Below are 17,341 nucleotides of genomic sequence, written 5' to 3' on the forward strand. Positions count from 1 at the left end.
AGTAGTAGTAGTAGTAGTAGTAGTAGTAGTAGTAGTAGTAGTAGTAGTAGTAGTAGTAGTAGTAGTAGTAGTAGTAGTAGTAGTAGTAGTAGTAGTAGTAGTAGTAGTAGTAGTAGTAGTAGTAGTAGTAGTAGTAGTAGTAGTAGTAGTAGTAGTAGTAGTAGTAGTAGTAGTAGTAGTAGTAGTAGTAGTAGTAGTAGTAGTAGTAGTAGTAGTAGTAGTAGTAGTAGTAGTAGTAGTAGTAGTAGTAGTAGTAGTAGTAGTAGTAGTAGTAGTAGTAGTAGTAGTAGTAGTAGTAGTAGTAGTAGTAGTAGTAGTAGTAGTAGTAGTAGTAGTAGTAGTAGTAGTAGTAGTAGTAGTAGTAGTAGTAGTAGTAGTAGTAGTAGTAGTAGTAGTAGTAGTAGTAGTAGTAGTAGTAGTAGTAGTAGTAGTAGTAGTAGTAGTAGTAGTAGTAGTAGTAGTAGTAGTAGTAGTAGTAGTAGTAGTAGTAGTAGTAGTAGTAGTAGTAGTGTAGTAGTAGTAGTAGTAGTAGTAGTAGTAGTAGTAGTAGTAGTAGTAGTAGTAGTAGTAGTAGTAGTAGTAGTAGTAGTAGTAGTAGTAGTAGTAGTAGTAGTAGTAGTAGTAGTAGTAGTAGTAGTAGTAGTAGTAGTAGTAGTAGTAGTAGTAGTAGTAGTAGTAGTAGTAGTAGTAGTAGTAGTAGTAGTAGTAGTAGTAGTAGTAGTAGTAGTAGTAGTAGTAGTAGTAGTAGTAGTAGTAGTAGTAGTAGTAGTAGTAGTAGTAGTAGTAGTAGTAGTAGTAGTAGTAGTAGTAGTAGTAGTAGTAGTAGTAGTAGTAGTAGTAGTAGTAGTAGTAGTAGTAGTAGTAGTAGTAGTAGTAGTAGTAGTAGTAGTAGTAGTAGTAGTAGTAGTAGTAGTAGTAGTAGTAGTAGTAGTAGTAGTAGTAGTAGTAGTAGTAGTAGTAGTAGTAGTAGTAGTAGTAGTAGTAGTAGTAGTAGTAGTAGTAGTAGTAGTAGTAGTAGTAGTAGTAGTAGTAGTAGTAGTAGTAGTAGTAGTAGTAGTAGTAGTAGTAGTAGTAGTAGTAGTAGTAGTAGTAGTAGTAGTAGTAGTAGTAGTAGTAGTAGTAGTAGTAGTAGTAGTAGTAGTAGTAGTAGTAGTAGTAGTAGTAGTAGTAGTAGTAGTAGTAGTAGTAGTAGTAGTAGTAGTAGTAGTAGTAGTAGTAGTAGTAGTAGTAGTAGTAGTAGTAGTAGTAGTAGTAGTAGTAGTAGTAGTAGTAGTAGTAGTAGTAGTAGTAGTAGTAGTAGTAGTAGTAGTAGTAGTAGTAGTAGTAGTAGTAGTAGTAGTAGTAGTAGTAGTAGTAGTAGTAGTAGTAGTAGTAGTAGTAGTAGTAGTAGTAGTAGTAGTAGTAGTAGTAGTAGTAGTAGTAGTAGTAGTAGTAGTAGTAGTAGTAGTAGTAGTAGTAGTAGTAGTAGTAGTAGTAGTAGTAGTAGTAGTAGTAGTAGTAGTAGTAGTAGTAGTAGTAGTAGTAGTAGTAGTAGTAGTAGTAGTAGTAGTAGTAGTAGTAGTAGTAGTAGTAGTAGTAGTAGTAGTAGTAGTAGTAGTAGTAGTAGTAGTAGTAGTAGTAGTAGTAGTAGTAGTAGTAGTAGTAGTAGTAGTAGTAGTAGTAGTAGTAGTAGTAGTAGTAGTAGTAGTAGTAGTAGTAGTAGTAGTAGTAGTAGTAGTAGTAGTAGTAGTAGTAGTAGTAGTAGTAGTAGTAGTAGTAGTAGTAGTAGTAGTAGTAGTAGTAGTAGTAGTAGTAGTAGTAGTAGTAGTAGTAGTAGTAGTAGTAGTAGTAGTAGTAGTAGTAGTAGTAGTAGTAGTAGTAGTAGTAGTAGTAGTAGTAGTAGTAGTAGTAGTAGTAGTAGTAGTAGTAGTAGTAGTAGTAGTAGTAGTAGTAGTAGTAGTAGTAGTAGTAGTAGTAGTAGTAGTAGTAGTAGTAGTAGTAGTAGTAGTAGTAGTAGTAGTAGTAGTAGTAGTAGTAGTAGTAGTAGTAGTAGTAGTAGTAGTAGTAGTAGTAGTAGTAGTAGTAGTAGTAGTAGTAGTAGTAGTAGTAGTAGTAGTAGTAGTAGTAGTAGTAGTAGTAGTAGTAGTAGTAGTAGTAGTAGTAGTAGTAGTAGTAGTAGTAGTAGTAGTAGTAGTAGTAGTAGTAGTAGTAGTAGTAGTAGTAGTAGTAGTAGTAGTAGTAGTAGTAGTAGTAGTAGTAGTAGTAGTAGTAGTAGTAGTAGTAGTAGTAGTAGTAGTAGTAGTAGTAGTAGTAGTAGTAGTAGTAGTAGTAGTAGTAGTAGTAGTAGTAGTAGTAGTAGTAGTAGTAGTAGTAGTAGTAGTAGTAGTAGTAGTAGTAGTAGTAGTAGTAGTAGTAGTAGTAGTAGTAGTAGTAGTAGTAGTAGTAGTAGTAGTAGTAGTAGTAGTAGTAGTAGTAGTAGTAGTAGTAGTAGTAGTAGTAGTAGTAGTAGTAGTAGTAGTAGTAGTAGTAGTAGTAGTAGTAGTAGTAGTAGTAGTAGTAGTAGTAGTAGTAGTAGTAGTAGTAGTAGTAGTAGTAGTAGTAGTAGTAGTAGTAGTAGTAGTAGTAGTAGTAGTAGTAGTAGTAGTAGTAGTAGTAGTAGTAGTAGTAGTAGTAGTAGTAGTAGTAGTAGTAGTAGTAGTAGTAGTAGTAGTAGTAGTAGTAGTAGTAGTAGTAGTAGTAGTAGTAGTAGTAGTAGTAGTAGTAGTAGTAGTAGTAGTAGTAGTAGTAGTAGTAGTAGTAGTAGTAGTAGTAGTAGTAGTAGTAGTAGTAGTAGTAGTAGTAGTAGTAGTAGTAGTAGTAGTAGTAGTAGTAGTAGTAGTAGTAGTAGTAGTAGTAGTAGTAGTAGTAGTAGTAGTAGTAGTAGTAGTAGTAGTAGTAGTAGTAGTAGTAGTAGTAGTAGTAGTAGTAGTAGTAGTAGTAGTAGTAGTAGTAGTAGTAGTAGTAGTAGTAGTAGTAGTAGTAGTAGTAGTAGTAGTAGTAGTAGTAGTAGTAGTAGTAGTAGTAGTAGTAGTAGTAGTAGTAGTAGTAGTAGTAGTAGTAGTAGTAGTAGTAGTAGTAGTAGTAGTAGTAGTAGTAGTAGTAGTAGTAGTAGTAGTAGTAGTAGTAGTAGTAGTAGTAGTAGTAGTAGTAGTAGTAGTAGTAGTAGTAGTAGTAGTAGTAGTAGTAGTAGTAGTAGTAGTAGTAGTAGTAGTAGTAGTAGTAGTAGTAGTAGTAGTAGTAGTAGTAGTAGTAGTAGTAGTAGTAGTAGTAGTAGTAGTAGTAGTAGTAGTAGTAGTAGTAGTAGTAGTAGTAGTAGTAGTAGTAGTAGTAGTAGTAGTAGTAGTAGTAGTAGTAGTAGTAGTAGTAGTAGTAGTAGTAGTAGTAGTAGTAGTAGTAGTAGTAGTAGTAGTAGTAGTAGTAGTAGTAGTAGTAGTAGTAGTAGTAGTAGTAGTAGTAGTAGTAGTAGTAGTAGTAGTAGTAGTAGTAGTAGTAGTAGTAGTAGTAGTAGTAGTAGTAGTAGTAGTAGTAGTAGTAGTAGTAGTAGTAGTAGTAGTAGTAGTAGTAGTAGTAGTAGTAGTAGTAGTAGTAGTAGTAGTAGTAGTAGTAGTAGTAGTAGTAGTAGTAGTAGTAGTAGTAGTAGTAGTAGTAGTAGTAGTAGTAGTAGTAGTAGTAGTAGTAGTAGTAGTAGTAGTAGTAGTAGTAGTAGTAGTAGTAGTAGTAGTAGTAGTAGTAGTAGTAGTAGTAGTAGTAGTAGTAGTAGTAGTAGTAGTAGTAGTAGTAGTAGTAGTAGTAGTAGTAGTAGTAGTAGTAGTAGTAGTAGTAGTAGTAGTAGTAGTAGTAGTAGTAGTAGTAGTAGTAGTAGTAGTAGTAGTAGTAGTAGTAGTAGTAGTAGTAGTAGTAGTAGTAGTAGTAGTAGTAGTAGTAGTAGTAGTAGTAGTAGTAGTAGTAGTAGTAGTAGTAGTAGTAGTAGTAGTAGTAGTAGTAGTAGTAGTAGTAGTAGTAGTAGTAGTAGTAGTAGTAGTAGTAGTAGTAGTAGTAGTAGTAGTAGTAGTAGTAGTAGTAGTAGTAGTAGTAGTAGTAGTAGTAGTAGTAGTAGTAGTAGTAGTAGTAGTAGTAGTAGTAGTAGTAGTAGTAGTAGTAGTAGTAGTAGTAGTAGTAGTAGTAGTAGTAGTAGTAGTAGTAGTAGTAGTAGTAGTAGTAGTAGTAGTAGTAGTAGTAGTAGTAGTAGTAGTAGTAGTAGTAGTAGTAGTAGTAGTAGTAGTAGTAGTAGTAGTAGTAGTAGTAGTAGTAGTAGTAGTAGTAGTAGTAGTAGTAGTAGTAGTAGTAGTAGTAGTAGTAGTAGTAGTAGTAGTAGTAGTAGTAGTAGTAGTAGTAGTAGTAGTAGTAGTAGTAGTAGTAGTAGTAGTAGTAGTAGTAGTAGTAGTAGTAGTAGTAGTAGTAGTAGTAGTAGTAGTAGTAGTAGTAGTAGTAGTAGTAGTAGTAGTAGTAGTAGTAGTAGTAGTAGTAGTAGTAGTAGTAGTAGTAGTAGTAGTAGTAGTAGTAGTAGTAGTAGTAGTAGTAGTAGTAGTAGTAGTAGTAGTAGTAGTAGTAGTAGTAGTAGTAGTAGTAGTAGTAGTAGTAGTAGTAGTAGTAGTAGTAGTAGTAGTAGTAGTAGTAGTAGTAGTAGTAGTAGTAGTAGTAGTAGTAGTAGTAGTAGTAGTAGTAGTAGTAGTAGTAGTAGTAGTAGTAGTAGTAGTAGTAGTAGTAGTAGTAGTAGTAGTAGTAGTAGTAGTAGTAGTAGTAGTAGTAGTAGTAGTAGTAGTAGTAGTAGTAGTAGTAGTAGTAGTAGTAGTAGTAGTAGTAGTAGTAGTAGTAGTAGTAGTAGTAGTAGTAGTAGTAGTAGTAGTAGTAGTAGTAGTAGTAGTAGTAGTAGTAGTAGTAGTAGTAGTAGTAGTAGTAGTAGTAGTAGTAGTAGTAGTAGTAGTAGTAGTAGTAGTAGTAGTAGTAGTAGTAGTAGTAGTAGTAGTAGTAGTAGTAGTAGTAGTAGTAGTAGTAGTAGTAGTAGTAGTAGTAGTAGTAGTAGTAGTAGTAGTAGTAGTAGTAGTAGTAGTAGTAGTAGTAGTAGTAGTAGTAGTAGTAGTAGTAGTAGTAGTAGTAGTAGTAGTAGTAGTAGTAGTAGTAGTAGTAGTAGTAGTAGTAGTAGTAGTAGTAGTAGTAGTAGTAGTAGTAGTAGTAGTAGTAGTAGTAGTAGTAGTAGTAGTAGTAGTAGTAGTAGTAGTAGTAGTAGTAGTAGTAGTAGTAGTAGTAGTAGTAGTAGTAGTAGTAGTAGTAGTAGTAGTAGTAGTAGTAGTAGTAGTAGTAGTAGTAGTAGTAGTAGTAGTAGTAGTAGTAGTAGTAGTAGTAGTAGTAGTAGTAGTAGTAGTAGTAGTAGTAGTAGTAGTAGTAGTAGTAGTAGTAGTAGTAGTAGTAGTAGTAGTAGTAGTAGTAGTAGTAGTAGTAGTAGTAGTAGTAGTAGTAGTAGTAGTAGTAGTAGTAGTAGTAGTAGTAGTAGTAGTAGTAGTAGTAGTAGTAGTAGTAGTAGTAGTAGTAGTAGTAGTAGTAGTAGTAGTAGTAGTAGTAGTAGTAGTAGTGGTAGTAGTAGTAGTAGTAGTAGTAGTAGTAGTAGTAGTAGTAGTAGTAGTAGTAGTAGTAGTAGTAGTAGTAGTAGTAGTAGTAGTAGTAGTAGTAGTAGTAGTAGTAGTAGTAGTAGTAGTAGTAGTAGTAGTAGTAGTAGTAGTAGTAGTAGTAGTAGTAGTAGTAGTAGTAGTAGTAGTAGTAGTAGTAGTAGTAGTAGTAGTAGTAGTAGTAGTAGTAGTAGTAGTAGTAGTAGTAGTAGTAGTAGTAGTAGTAGTAGTAGTAGTAGTAGTAGTAGTAGTAGTAGTAGTAGTAGTAGTAGTAGTAGTAGTAGTAGTAGTAGTAGTAGTAGTAGTAGTAGTAGTAGTAGTAGTAGTAGTAGTAGTAGTAGTAGTAGTAGTAGTAGTAGTAGTAGTAGTAGTAGTAGTAGTAGTAGTAGTAGTAGTAGTAGTAGTAGTAGTAGTAGTAGTAGTAGTAGTAGTAGTAGTAGTAGTAGTAGTAGTAGTAGTAGTGGTAGTAGTAGTAGTAGTAGTAGTAGTAGTAGTAGTAGTAGTAGTAGTAGTAGTAGTAGTAGTAGTAGTAGTAGTAGTAGTAGTAGTAGTGGTAGTAGTAGTAGTAGTAGTAGTAGTAGTAGTAGTAGTAGTAGTAGTAGTAGTAGTAGTAGTAGTAGTAGTAGTAGTAGTAGTAGTAGTAGTAGTAGTAGTAGTAGTAGTAGTAGTAGTAGTAGTAGTAGTAGTAGTAGTAGTAGTAGTAGTAGTAGTAGTAGTAGTAGTAGTAGTAGTAGTAGTAGTAGTAGTAGTAGTAGTAGTAGTAGTAGTAGTAGTAGTAGTAGTAGTAGTAGTAGTAGTAGTAGTAGTAGTAGTAGTAGTAGTAGTAGTAGTAGTAGTAGTAGTAGTAGTAGTAGTAGTAGTAGTAGTAGTAGTAGTAGTAGTAGTAGTAGTAGTAGTAGTAGTAGTAGTAGTAGTAGTAGTAGTAGTAGTAGTAGTAGTAGTAGTAGTAGTAGTAGTAGTAGTAGTAGTAGTAGTAGTAGTAGTAGTAGTAGTAGTAGTAGTAGTAGTAGTAGTAGTAGTAGTAGTAGTAGTAGTAGTAGTAGTAGTAGTAGTAGTAGTAGTAGTAGTAGTAGTAGTAGTAGTAGTAGTAGTAGTAGTAGTAGTAGGTGGTGAATGCTATTTATGTGGACATAAGTAGTGTATAGCACCAGTGAGAAGTTGAATGCCTGATAGTAAAAAGTTAGGAATATCAAATCGGAGATGATAAGAACAGAGAGTAATTATTATGACAATGAAAGAACGATGAAATTTAAGACACTTGAAGGTGGATTGGCAAATGAAGCATTGAACGGATGGTTTTCACATTTTACCAAATAACTCTGTAATTTTGTATTAAAGTACAACCGGTCGTCCCTACCTTAGTTCTTGTTCATTGCAGTAATATTAGTGTAATGAAAAATTGCATAATCTCGTGGTAAAATATGAGAACCATACACTGACTACTTCGTTTGCGAATTTCCATTATTTGTCCCAAACATTCTGTATGATTCTTCCAAGTTACAATTCCTTCATATTTCCGTTTCTGTTTTCTTCATGTAGACCCTCATAGCCTTCTACTGCCATGCATTCCTGTTCTAACTGATGTTACATACTTATGCCTGTCGACATAAGTAGCATACACCACACTAGTAGTATTGTGGTCATTCCTAAATATAATTTGAAAACCATTTTCATGAATAACTGGTTTTCAGTATAAGGTTGTGGAAATTGTTGGGTTTCATTGAAATTATTAAATGAAACATTTTGGACCGCCATTGTAAATCAGGAAGCACTAGATAACCGTTTCGTTTTAGTATGAGTCTCCATAGCAGTCTGAGAATCTGTGTTCACTGGAGTTCAACGGTATAAGTCAATTACCCACCGAAGAGAATTGAGAAATGGCTTGTACAAGATCGTGGATTGATTAAAGTTTGCTCTCTCGATGATGACCCAACCGAGCTATATTGGCTGGAACATATGTTTCTGTAGGTTCTACCATGCTAGGCAGGTCAGTTAGAGAATGGTGAAACTAAGAGCAGTAACTCAAGGTCTAAGGGGAAAGTCGTACTGCCGACTGTAGAAGGGTGTGACAGCAGTAAGGTGCTTCCCTCGGACAACCAGCATCTGCAGCGATACTGCCTTCTCACAAGGAAGGGAGTGGTTAGAAAAGGTCGACCTAAAAATGTCACACCTCACGGATTTCCGTCTCCGACGGTAAGGCCCTCTGAAGAACAAAGCTAACACATTAAAAAACCCACAAAAAAGCTGTGCATGACCGGCCTCAAGCAGTTGTCCCTTGAAATCTGTGGTCACGCTCCCACGTCGTTAACACCAACATTAATCCAATTTCCTTTTCAGGTTTCTCAAGAAATACCCTTACACGGTGTGGGCAGCCGGGAAGTGATATCAGCCCTCGTACCCGTAATAGCACACGAGGCCAAGTCGTTCACATTCAAATCCCTCATACACCTCCAAATAAATCTCTTATCTCCACGACTAACTCTTCTCACGTTCCTTTATCACCTCGCACCGCTAATGCAAACGATCCGAGTAGGCGGGACGTTTTTCCCAGTCTCCTGAAACCACGCTCTAAATTACATGTGGGAGCTTCCAACGTCCGAATACAATACCAAATAGGACAACAGGCTTACTAAACTAGGACTTTAGAATCTCGCCCCATCGGTGTGTGCTGCGTCTCCGAAACGCTCATACAGGATCCGAGTAGCGTCATCCATTTGACCTCACCATATGAAAATAAAGAATCATCTGGATTCACACTTCGTGTATCTGGAATTCTTGATGCTGCTTCCCGTGGCCTCTCTGGTGTAGGTACAGCATTGAGTCCTAGGGCAGGGATCCGTGAGGCGATAGCAACCGATGGTTAGAGACTTTGAATGACATGGCTCGAAATCGTTTGCAATGACGCAGATGCATCCACTCTTTGTGTTCTCCCAAATTCTAATCTTCTGAATTCATCATGTTCCTTTATTTTCTTTCCAAATTTATTCGACTGGGTTATACTCCTTGAATAACATCTTCAAACCCTAATGTTTCCGAGTACTGCTTATACTGTTAATACCTCTACCATTATGGGATTAGAATCGACAACTGCATCTCTATGCTAATGTGGTATGACAAATCGAATTGATGTACGTACGTACGAAGTTCTACGTTGTTACTGATTGACTAATGACCAAAGCTTCTAGTGTTAGATATTTAGGCGATCATAAACCAGCTGCGCTGACGAGATTTACTTTCTAATAAATCGTTATATCAGACAGAATATGAGTGAATTCATGTAAGTTTGGAAGAGTGTTACGATCTCGTATCGTCCGGCTGTTAAGTGATCTATTGTCGCCTCAATGTCTAACACCAGAAGATTTGTTCTTAGGTTGCTTTGCTTGTGAAAGACGGCTGATCTCGAGAAGAAAGGTTTATTTGACAGTAAACCTGCTTCCGCCGGTCTATTTTGGTATTGACATTTGAATACCTTCCTCTGTCTCAAGAATTCCTCTTAAAACGTAATTTGAGGTGAAACTCTTCATACCTCCATCATTGTAGTTGGTGCTAATCAACTGTTTTTGGATTTGTTATTCCACTGAACTATTTTGTTTGTGTTGATAATATTGTATGAAATTACTAAGTAATTTGCGTAGTTTAGAATTACTGAGTAATATATTTTGACTGACTATACGACCTGTCTTAAAATGCATTCCGCAAGAAAAAAAGAAGTCTGTTCGAGCTAAATTGATCGGTGAAGAACTTGACTTTCTGAATCATTCTCCGGTAACTCGTCAGGTTCACTATCATACAGTTTCATGTCTTGGTTTTAAGATTAGTTAATATTAGTCAATGTAGTGATAATGGGTTTTCTAGTGAATCAGTGTACGCGACTGACTAATTATTCGGACAAGATCTTCAAATTATTGTGCTTTCTAGATTTAATGTCCTTCTGTTGTCTGTAAAAACACCTAAGTTAGTATCGACTGTCTCATTCAACTGAAAATATGCTCACAGAGCAACCCGTCACTCATGTTTTTTTACTGTGAGTAGTTTTAAATCACATAGCTTTATATTTTTCAACCTGCGACACGACATCAGAAAATCCTAAGTCAAAGTTGTTTGTTTTATATTTCTAACCATTTCTTCCGCTATATGAACGTCTAACTTTCAGCCTTTCTGCTCTCCAACCAACCTATGTGATATGATAGTACCATACAAAAAATCAAAAATATTCCAAACTATGTTGCTCAATTGTTTCGTAAAAATAAATTAGTTTGTCCATCCTGTCATCTGTATAGCAGCTACGATCAATCTATAATCAAAAACCGTCAACCTAAACAAATTATCTTTAACTGTCACTAGCCTGCTTAGTTTCCAGGTGGCTCCCTTCGAAATCTCATTGCAGATATGGGAGTAACAGGGGTGAATAATGTTTATCAAATCTATGCGCCTATTATTTTAACTATGTGGGTTACCCAACGCAACTATATATATAATGTCGACAGTGGAATAATTTGAACCTTTACTAATATTTACAAAAATGTCATGCACATTGATTATCTGGACTAATTTGCTCAGCGAATAATCCATCGTAGTTTGCAGTGTATGTAACTGGTTTTGAGTCCCAAGCTAGACATCATCAGTGAGCTGCAGGTACATTCAGCTGACAGATGACATAGAGGATCAAACATTCGTCATCGATTCAATTACTAGTCACAATTCACTTATTCTATAATTATCTGTGCTAATTTTCTTTATCTGTCTTTTCCATTTTTGTTCACACACATAAACATGCAGATTGGTCAATATTTATTTATGCTACCAGCACAATTAGAACCGTATTTATCGTCAATGAACGATTTGAATCTTGAAGCTCAATTGAATGATCAAACAATTATTCCATCATTGATATCCATTGGTGATGGTTTAACGCATTGTTTTCAATTAGGTGATTCCGATGTTATTTACTCGATGATTTCGCATACAATAAATGATCATTCTAAACACCAACAACATCAACCAGGAGAAGAAGGTAAAGAACAGACTAGTTCAACGCAAACAAAAGCGACAAGCATGTCAACATCATCTACTAGAAAACGTCAATTGAGCAGTAATTTTAATCAACTCAAACAAATGATAATGACTGATGATAATATGAACTCAACGGAAATTTCTTCAGTTTATTGTTGGTTAGAAAATTTAATATCTGTGAATGTATGTGATTTGATTGTAAATGCAATCTTACAAATTGGATTGAATAAATCTGTAGTTAACTCGTCAGCGACAGCGTCAATGCCCAAAACATCCAAAGCATTGGAATCTAAAAGTGATTCTTTGAAAGAAAACACCTTTGCTCGTGACGCCAATAAAATTGATGATGATGACGATGATAGTAATGATGACGATAGTGTTGAAGATCAGCTATTACTTACTAAACATGGTTTAAAACAACTGGACGTTGATCTTGGTAAGCTTAAACTTCTTGCAGTTTTTATTAGTCGAGCAATCAGATCCAGACGTAGAGTACTAGCTGCAAATGGCAAATCAGTCGACGAGCTCTCTAATCTTCATCGTTCGAGGTGTCTGAGTTGTGTATTACATATAGCTAACCACCTGTTACGTCGATTGACTATGTTAACTAATATAAGATTAAGTTGAAAGGAAGCTAAGGGTGATCAAACCAAGACATGACATCAGTTCATAAAGCCAATGATTGTTGATCTGAGCTATGTTAGTAGATTCAGGAAACCTAGTTAGAGTCCGCACAATAACTGGTATTAGTGGCTGGAGACGTTGGATGACATAGCTCTGAATCAATCACGATGGTTCATTTACATTCATGCTGTGCGACGGGATGAATAAATAGGTTGTTGAGTAGCGCACACAAAGATTAAAATTTTGTCATTCGACCGAATAGGACTGCAAATTCACTGAAATCAAATAATATATACATCAGAGATTTTTAACTTAGAGGATTCCTCCACGCGATTTATAAATAATTCGATAGATATCTTATAGGTACGTATTGCTGTGTGGATTCAGAAGTTAGGACAGCATTAACAACTGATTTCAGTCATTTTCCAAATAAAATCAGTCCACAATGTAAACTGTTTTACAGATTCCCAGTCGAAACTATTCGTTTTCTACTTGAAAACTTAGTTATACAGCTTCAGTTGGAAATCATTAATATACTGTCTATCTCGTTTTTATGGTTTATACTTGTTTCAGGTTATCTATTTAGTATGCTGCATGATTTAGGTGTCAATGTTCCAAGTAATCTGCAGATATTACGTGATTTAATCAATTGTGATGCAGATCAGTTCCCTAAATTATGCGCCGATCGTCCACTGAAAATTGTAAATGCTGTAGCTAACTTTCGTGGTTTTTAAATATTACTTTGTTCTAATAAACGTAGTTTTTTTACTTACAGAAAACATATCATTTTTGTTCTTTTTTCAATTCGGTAAACTTTCTATGCTTAATTTACTTGTATTCTCTATTTATCTTTGTACTACCAGTTCCTTTTAATAAATAATTCTTCCTTAACAGTGGACATTGATTTCTCCATTTCTTACTGAAATACTCGGCAAGGTCCAAACTATCCTTGAATTCCTATGTACCGCTGGTTCTTTCTGTTTAGTCTCAATCAAAATGGATACTAGCATGCTTAAGATGTGCTTGGTAGTTTCTTGTTAAGACAGACTGGAAATTTTTTCCGTCTTATGAATTCAAAGGGATGCCACAGTTCACTTTTCCTCGACCCTCGTCATGGTACGTTCTGAAATATCCCCTTGAAGATGCAAAGCTTTGGAAAAAAGGTCGGCAATCGGTTAGCGCCTAAGTGAGATCTGATTCCAACTTAAAGTTAGACAAACAGATGGATTATATAGCATTTCGTAAAAGTGTAATTAGTTCATCCGAAGCATTACAAATACAAGCTTGGAAACTGCCCATTGTGATTATTGCAATTTGAAGAAGATATAGATACATTCGCTCCTTATGATTTAATACATATGCTTCTGGTAATAGGGACGACTTTTGAGCCAACCTTCGACTAGTACCCCGGTTTTTCGTGGTGGTCTAGCTTCAATTGACTCATGAATTCAACTATTAATATCTTTGAGTTGTGTTTTTGACCAGTTTGATGATAGGAAATCATAGATATTTTTTTTAGTTTTGTTGGGCGTCAGTGTGAAGGGAAGCGTCCCTTCTTTTAATACGAAACGAGGGGTGTGTGTTCAAGCCTACTAATCAAGTGACTGGAGTTTCGGAGTTATTGGCCTCATAAATACCTTGACTAGGTAGTCAGTAGTATTCCCACAACCCATATGCTAGTCGACATGCAGAATGATTAATCTACCGTAGCACCGACCACGAGGTTGGTAATGCAGACCTTGAGAAATCATCCAGGCAGTGTTGAAGTGACTTCGTTGGTGTGTGGATGGTCCGATATTTTTGGTTGTACCTGCATCAACCAAAATAATCACCAGCTTGACCCATTAGGTTCTCATTTCTGCTAAAGTCCAGTCACAGCAATGTTACAAGCTGGCGTGCAGCCTAGAACAAATGACAGTTTTCCGACAGTATGGCTAAACTGACATTTGATTAAGCTTTACGCAGAAAAGGTATGCTGAAAGTCGAATAATACTTTACAATTTTTCAGTCCTGTTCCGCAAAGTTTATAAGAGACCATTATGAGAATTTTCGGAGCCTTATGAGGGGTGAAATATTACTGTACAAAATAAACTGTATCGAAACTTCTTAGCGGTACAAATCCTCTATAATCAGGTTGTTAGGCTATCAGATACAAACATCCTATATATATATGCCCGTTTACGGTTGTTCTAACCTTCATCAGTAGCCCATAAATTGCAAAGACTTGGGCAGAATTTAATCACAAATCTCGTTCAAACGTTTTCGTGGTTATAATCTGAAAGCTATGGAATTTGATTTCAGAAGCGATAACAACAGAACATTTTGCTGAGTCTTTTAAAGAAAGTCAGACGTTTAATTAGTTCAGTGCTGAGAGAGACCAGTCTTGGTGTAGGTTGGTATTGCTATGATGACAAGCTAGAACTTCAGGGGGATTTGACTCGACTTCATAGTCCGGCGGATGACAATGAAGTTACCTTCGACAATTTGAAATGTTAAGTAGTTCATTTGAGATATGTTGAGAAATACACGTATATTTCGTGCGAATCCACTTCAGAGATATCTGAGTTTGAAAAAAATTTAGTTCTGATTCCCCACGATTTAAATTCTTATGCTGTGACAAGATACTTACTAGTAAAACCTTACACTGGTACCTTTGAGGAACATTCTTGGTTAGTTTGACAGTGATACTTTAAACATAATCTTCAATAATTCCTTTCGACTTCACTTAGGGTAAGGAATTTTTGTGCTTCCTCTACTCCAAAAGATCAAGAATACTCTCAATTTATTTAAAAGCGAGCCACGAGGTTAAATCGAGTGTTCAAATTCAAGTTTTGCGATAAACACCTTCAATCTCTGGATATTTAATTATCATCGTCTAGACAACTCATAGGCAACCTTTTAACGGTCTATACCGCCCTCTGTACACTTGGGTACTCTATACAAGATCTACTTAGGTTCAGCTCCAACACAAAACGTAAGTTCCATACCCATAGTTTAGATGTACAATACATTTTTATAGACAAAATGTCCACATTCTACACCCTATTATTATTATTATCTATAAGCAGCTTATTGGTATTTAAGCGTCCGGGCCAAGTTATTTAATTCGCTGTCGTCAGAAGTGGTATCAAGCAACTCCCCAGCAGGACGGTACTTCATCACAGCTTATTAGTAATTCTTTTTTATCAGTGAATTATACCCTTTTTTTCTATCTTTAAGGATCATTGGTCAGTTGCTACTAAATATGGAAGGCCTTTAAGCAAAAGCATCAAATATGTCGCTCGTAACCGTTTGAACCTATCATGTAACGGAGATCAGTTCTAGAAGATCCGACTCGGCCTGAAAATTTGGCATTTGACGACGGGTTTACTTTTAACTCTTGAAATTGTCGAGTAGTTGATATGAGACATGTAGCTGATTACGCAAATAACTCAGGTGTCTCCCCTTTAAAGGTATCCTAGGTTGAAAATTGTCTAAGTCCTGAGGCTTACGCTATATGCAGACGAATTCTTTCCCAGCGGACCTTGTACTGAGAATGTTGAACTTCCCACATAATCATCGCTTTTTTAAGTAAACCCCACTTACAGTATGGAAATATAATGTTGATTCCGTCACTCCAAAAAACTAAGAATACATTCGAACATATCCAAAGGTGAATAATGAAATCATTTAAGATAACTAAACTCGAACCTTGTGAAGAGCGCTTAAAATCGCTTAATCTTTACCCATTAGAGTATTAGCACCTCAGGGGTGACCTGCTAATGACTTACAGCATCCTAAACACTGCTTGGCACTACCTTAAATTCCTACTTAAGCTCAGTCTCATCACAAAACTTGTTAGTGGCACCCAGAAACAGGAGGCACTTCATATCAGAATGTAGTAAAGGGATGCCTATAGCTGTTTATGAGTAGTCGAATTCTGAAATTTACTGCCAGATGTTGTGGTTAATGCGAATTCACAGGAGTTTTTCGAGTGAGAGCTCGACATATTCTTAGGAACTCAAAACAGTATTTCATTTAAATCTACTGATATTTCTCCTCTTTCCGTTAAATATATCAGTAGGCATCGGTAATCCACTGTTACCAGAAGCCCGTTAAGAGAAAGCTTCTTCCATTTCGACGCCGCTAACCTTTTGACTGAACAATGCTCTCGGACATTTCAACCGACTCACACCGACTATATTGATGATAGCTTCATCCGCAACTCCAAAGAACTTCCCGAATTGAACCTGAGCGCTGACTTGGTGTTCCGGAAACTGCAGCACTTAAGAATAGAGACTTCTCCTGGCCCGGATATGGTCCACTCTGCCATACTGAGGAAAGCAGCCTTAATCCTGGCAACGCCGCTTAGCGTGATGTTCTCACACTCGCTAAGCCGAGGAAAACTACCAGAAAATTGGAAGCTGGCTCACATCACGCCAATTTTCAAAGGAGGTCGACGGAGCGAAACTTCAAGTTACCGACCAGTGGCTCTTCTCTCAACACATTCAAAAATCGTGGAGTCCCTGATATGCGATGGTATAAATGACTATTTACTGTCCTTAGATTTCTTCTCATCCCAACAGCATGGTTTCAGGAAGGGTTACTCTTGTATAACCACCCTGCTGACTGCGGTGGACAGATGAACAAGCATCCTCGATTACAAGGGGAAGGTTGATATCATCTACCTAGATTTCTCAAAAGCTTTTGATAAGGTTAACCATACATGTCTTATCAATAAGCTCAAACGATTGGGTATCAGATCACCTCTTATCGATTAGCTCACTTCATACCTGAAAAATCGACATTTTAAGGTCAGGGTTAATTTTACTTCATCTCAGGCTATGGAATGTCCTAGTGGGGTACCACAGGGCACAGTACTAGGACCTCTTCTCTTCTTGATCTACATAAATGATTTTCCTCAACAGGTAACGTCAGACTTATTACTTTTTGCCGACGACGTGAAACTTTGGAGAGAGATACGCAACCAAGACGATATACAGGCACTTCAGGAGGATCTGACTCGACTTCAAGGTTGGGCAGACGATAACGGACTTACCTTTAACACTTCAAAGTGTAAAGTAGTCCATCCGCGACATGTCGCAGACTACAGTTATAACTTAGGTAACTTCTCTCTAGTAGTATCCCAAGTCGAAAAATATTTAGGAGTCCTGGTGCCCTACGATTTAAAGTCTTATGCTAACTATGACAAAAATGCTTTGCGAGCAAACCTTGCACTGGTAAAATTGAAGCGCATTTTTGGCCAGCTTGACGGAAGAACTCTCCATATGATCTTCAATAGTTTTTTTCGTCCCCATTTAGAGTACGGGAACATAGTATTTCCTCCCCTACTCCAAAAGGATATGGACACTCTGGAGCGTATCCAACGGCGAATCACAAAATCAGTTCGAGGACTCAAATTTAAACCTTATGAAGAGCGCCTCCATTCACTTAACCTTTACCCATTAGAGTATACACGTCATAGAGGTGACCTTCTTATGGCTTACAGTATCCTCAACACTTCTGAACATCCTCTTAAACACCTACTTAAGCTTAGTTCCAACACTAACCTAAGGGGTAACACCCAGAAACTGGAGACACAACATAGCAGAACAGACTGTGGACACAACTTCTAATCCTTAAGAGTTGTCGAATGCTGGAATAAGCTGCCGGCTAAGCTAGTCCAAGCGACTTCCCAGGAGTCCTTTAAGAGGCAACTTGATCTATTCTTAAGGATTAAGGATAGTATCATACTATGATTTACCAATTTCTTTTTCCTCTTTTATTGTTAACATACCTAGGTTCCTGCCTGGAGGTTTTGGTGGTCCCCTGTTACTAGGCACGGAAGCCTGTTAAGCGAAAGCTTCTCCTATTCCGTCCACAACCATTTGAACCTACTGATCGCACCACATATTGTTAACTTATGTTTACTTCATTCAGATTCATGGGGGAAATAACAACAAGTGAATTGACCTATCGCCAAGAATGATATCTTAATAAGCATACACAGATCCAAAGTCATATAGTTTCCTACTTTCGTCAAGCAAATCATGGAATTTGAATTT

The 17,341-nt window shown here is 36.5% G+C and overlaps 1 protein-coding gene across 1 annotated transcript in view; it reads left to right on the forward strand.

The window, feature by feature from the left end:
• PRMT3_5 (Protein arginine N-methyltransferase 3) overlaps window positions 1-12,031 on the forward strand; it is a gene marked incomplete at both ends in the record, with an annotated part of 37,580 nt that extends 25,549 nt beyond the window's left edge. The window contains 2 exons of the mRNA XM_051219579.1: window positions 10,440-11,109; window positions 11,871-12,031. Of these exons, the coding sequence (XP_051064312.1) occupies window positions 10,440-11,109; window positions 11,871-12,031 (831 nt within the window). The remainder of the gene's footprint in view (window positions 1-10,439; window positions 11,110-11,870) is intronic.
• Between the last annotated feature and the right edge of the window lie 5,310 nt (window positions 12,032-17,341).

Source organism: Schistosoma haematobium, chromosome 7 (assembly GCF_000699445.3).
Source record: "Schistosoma haematobium chromosome 7, whole genome shotgun sequence".
Classification (NCBI taxonomy): Eukaryota; Metazoa; Platyhelminthes; class Trematoda; order Strigeidida; family Schistosomatidae; genus Schistosoma; species Schistosoma haematobium.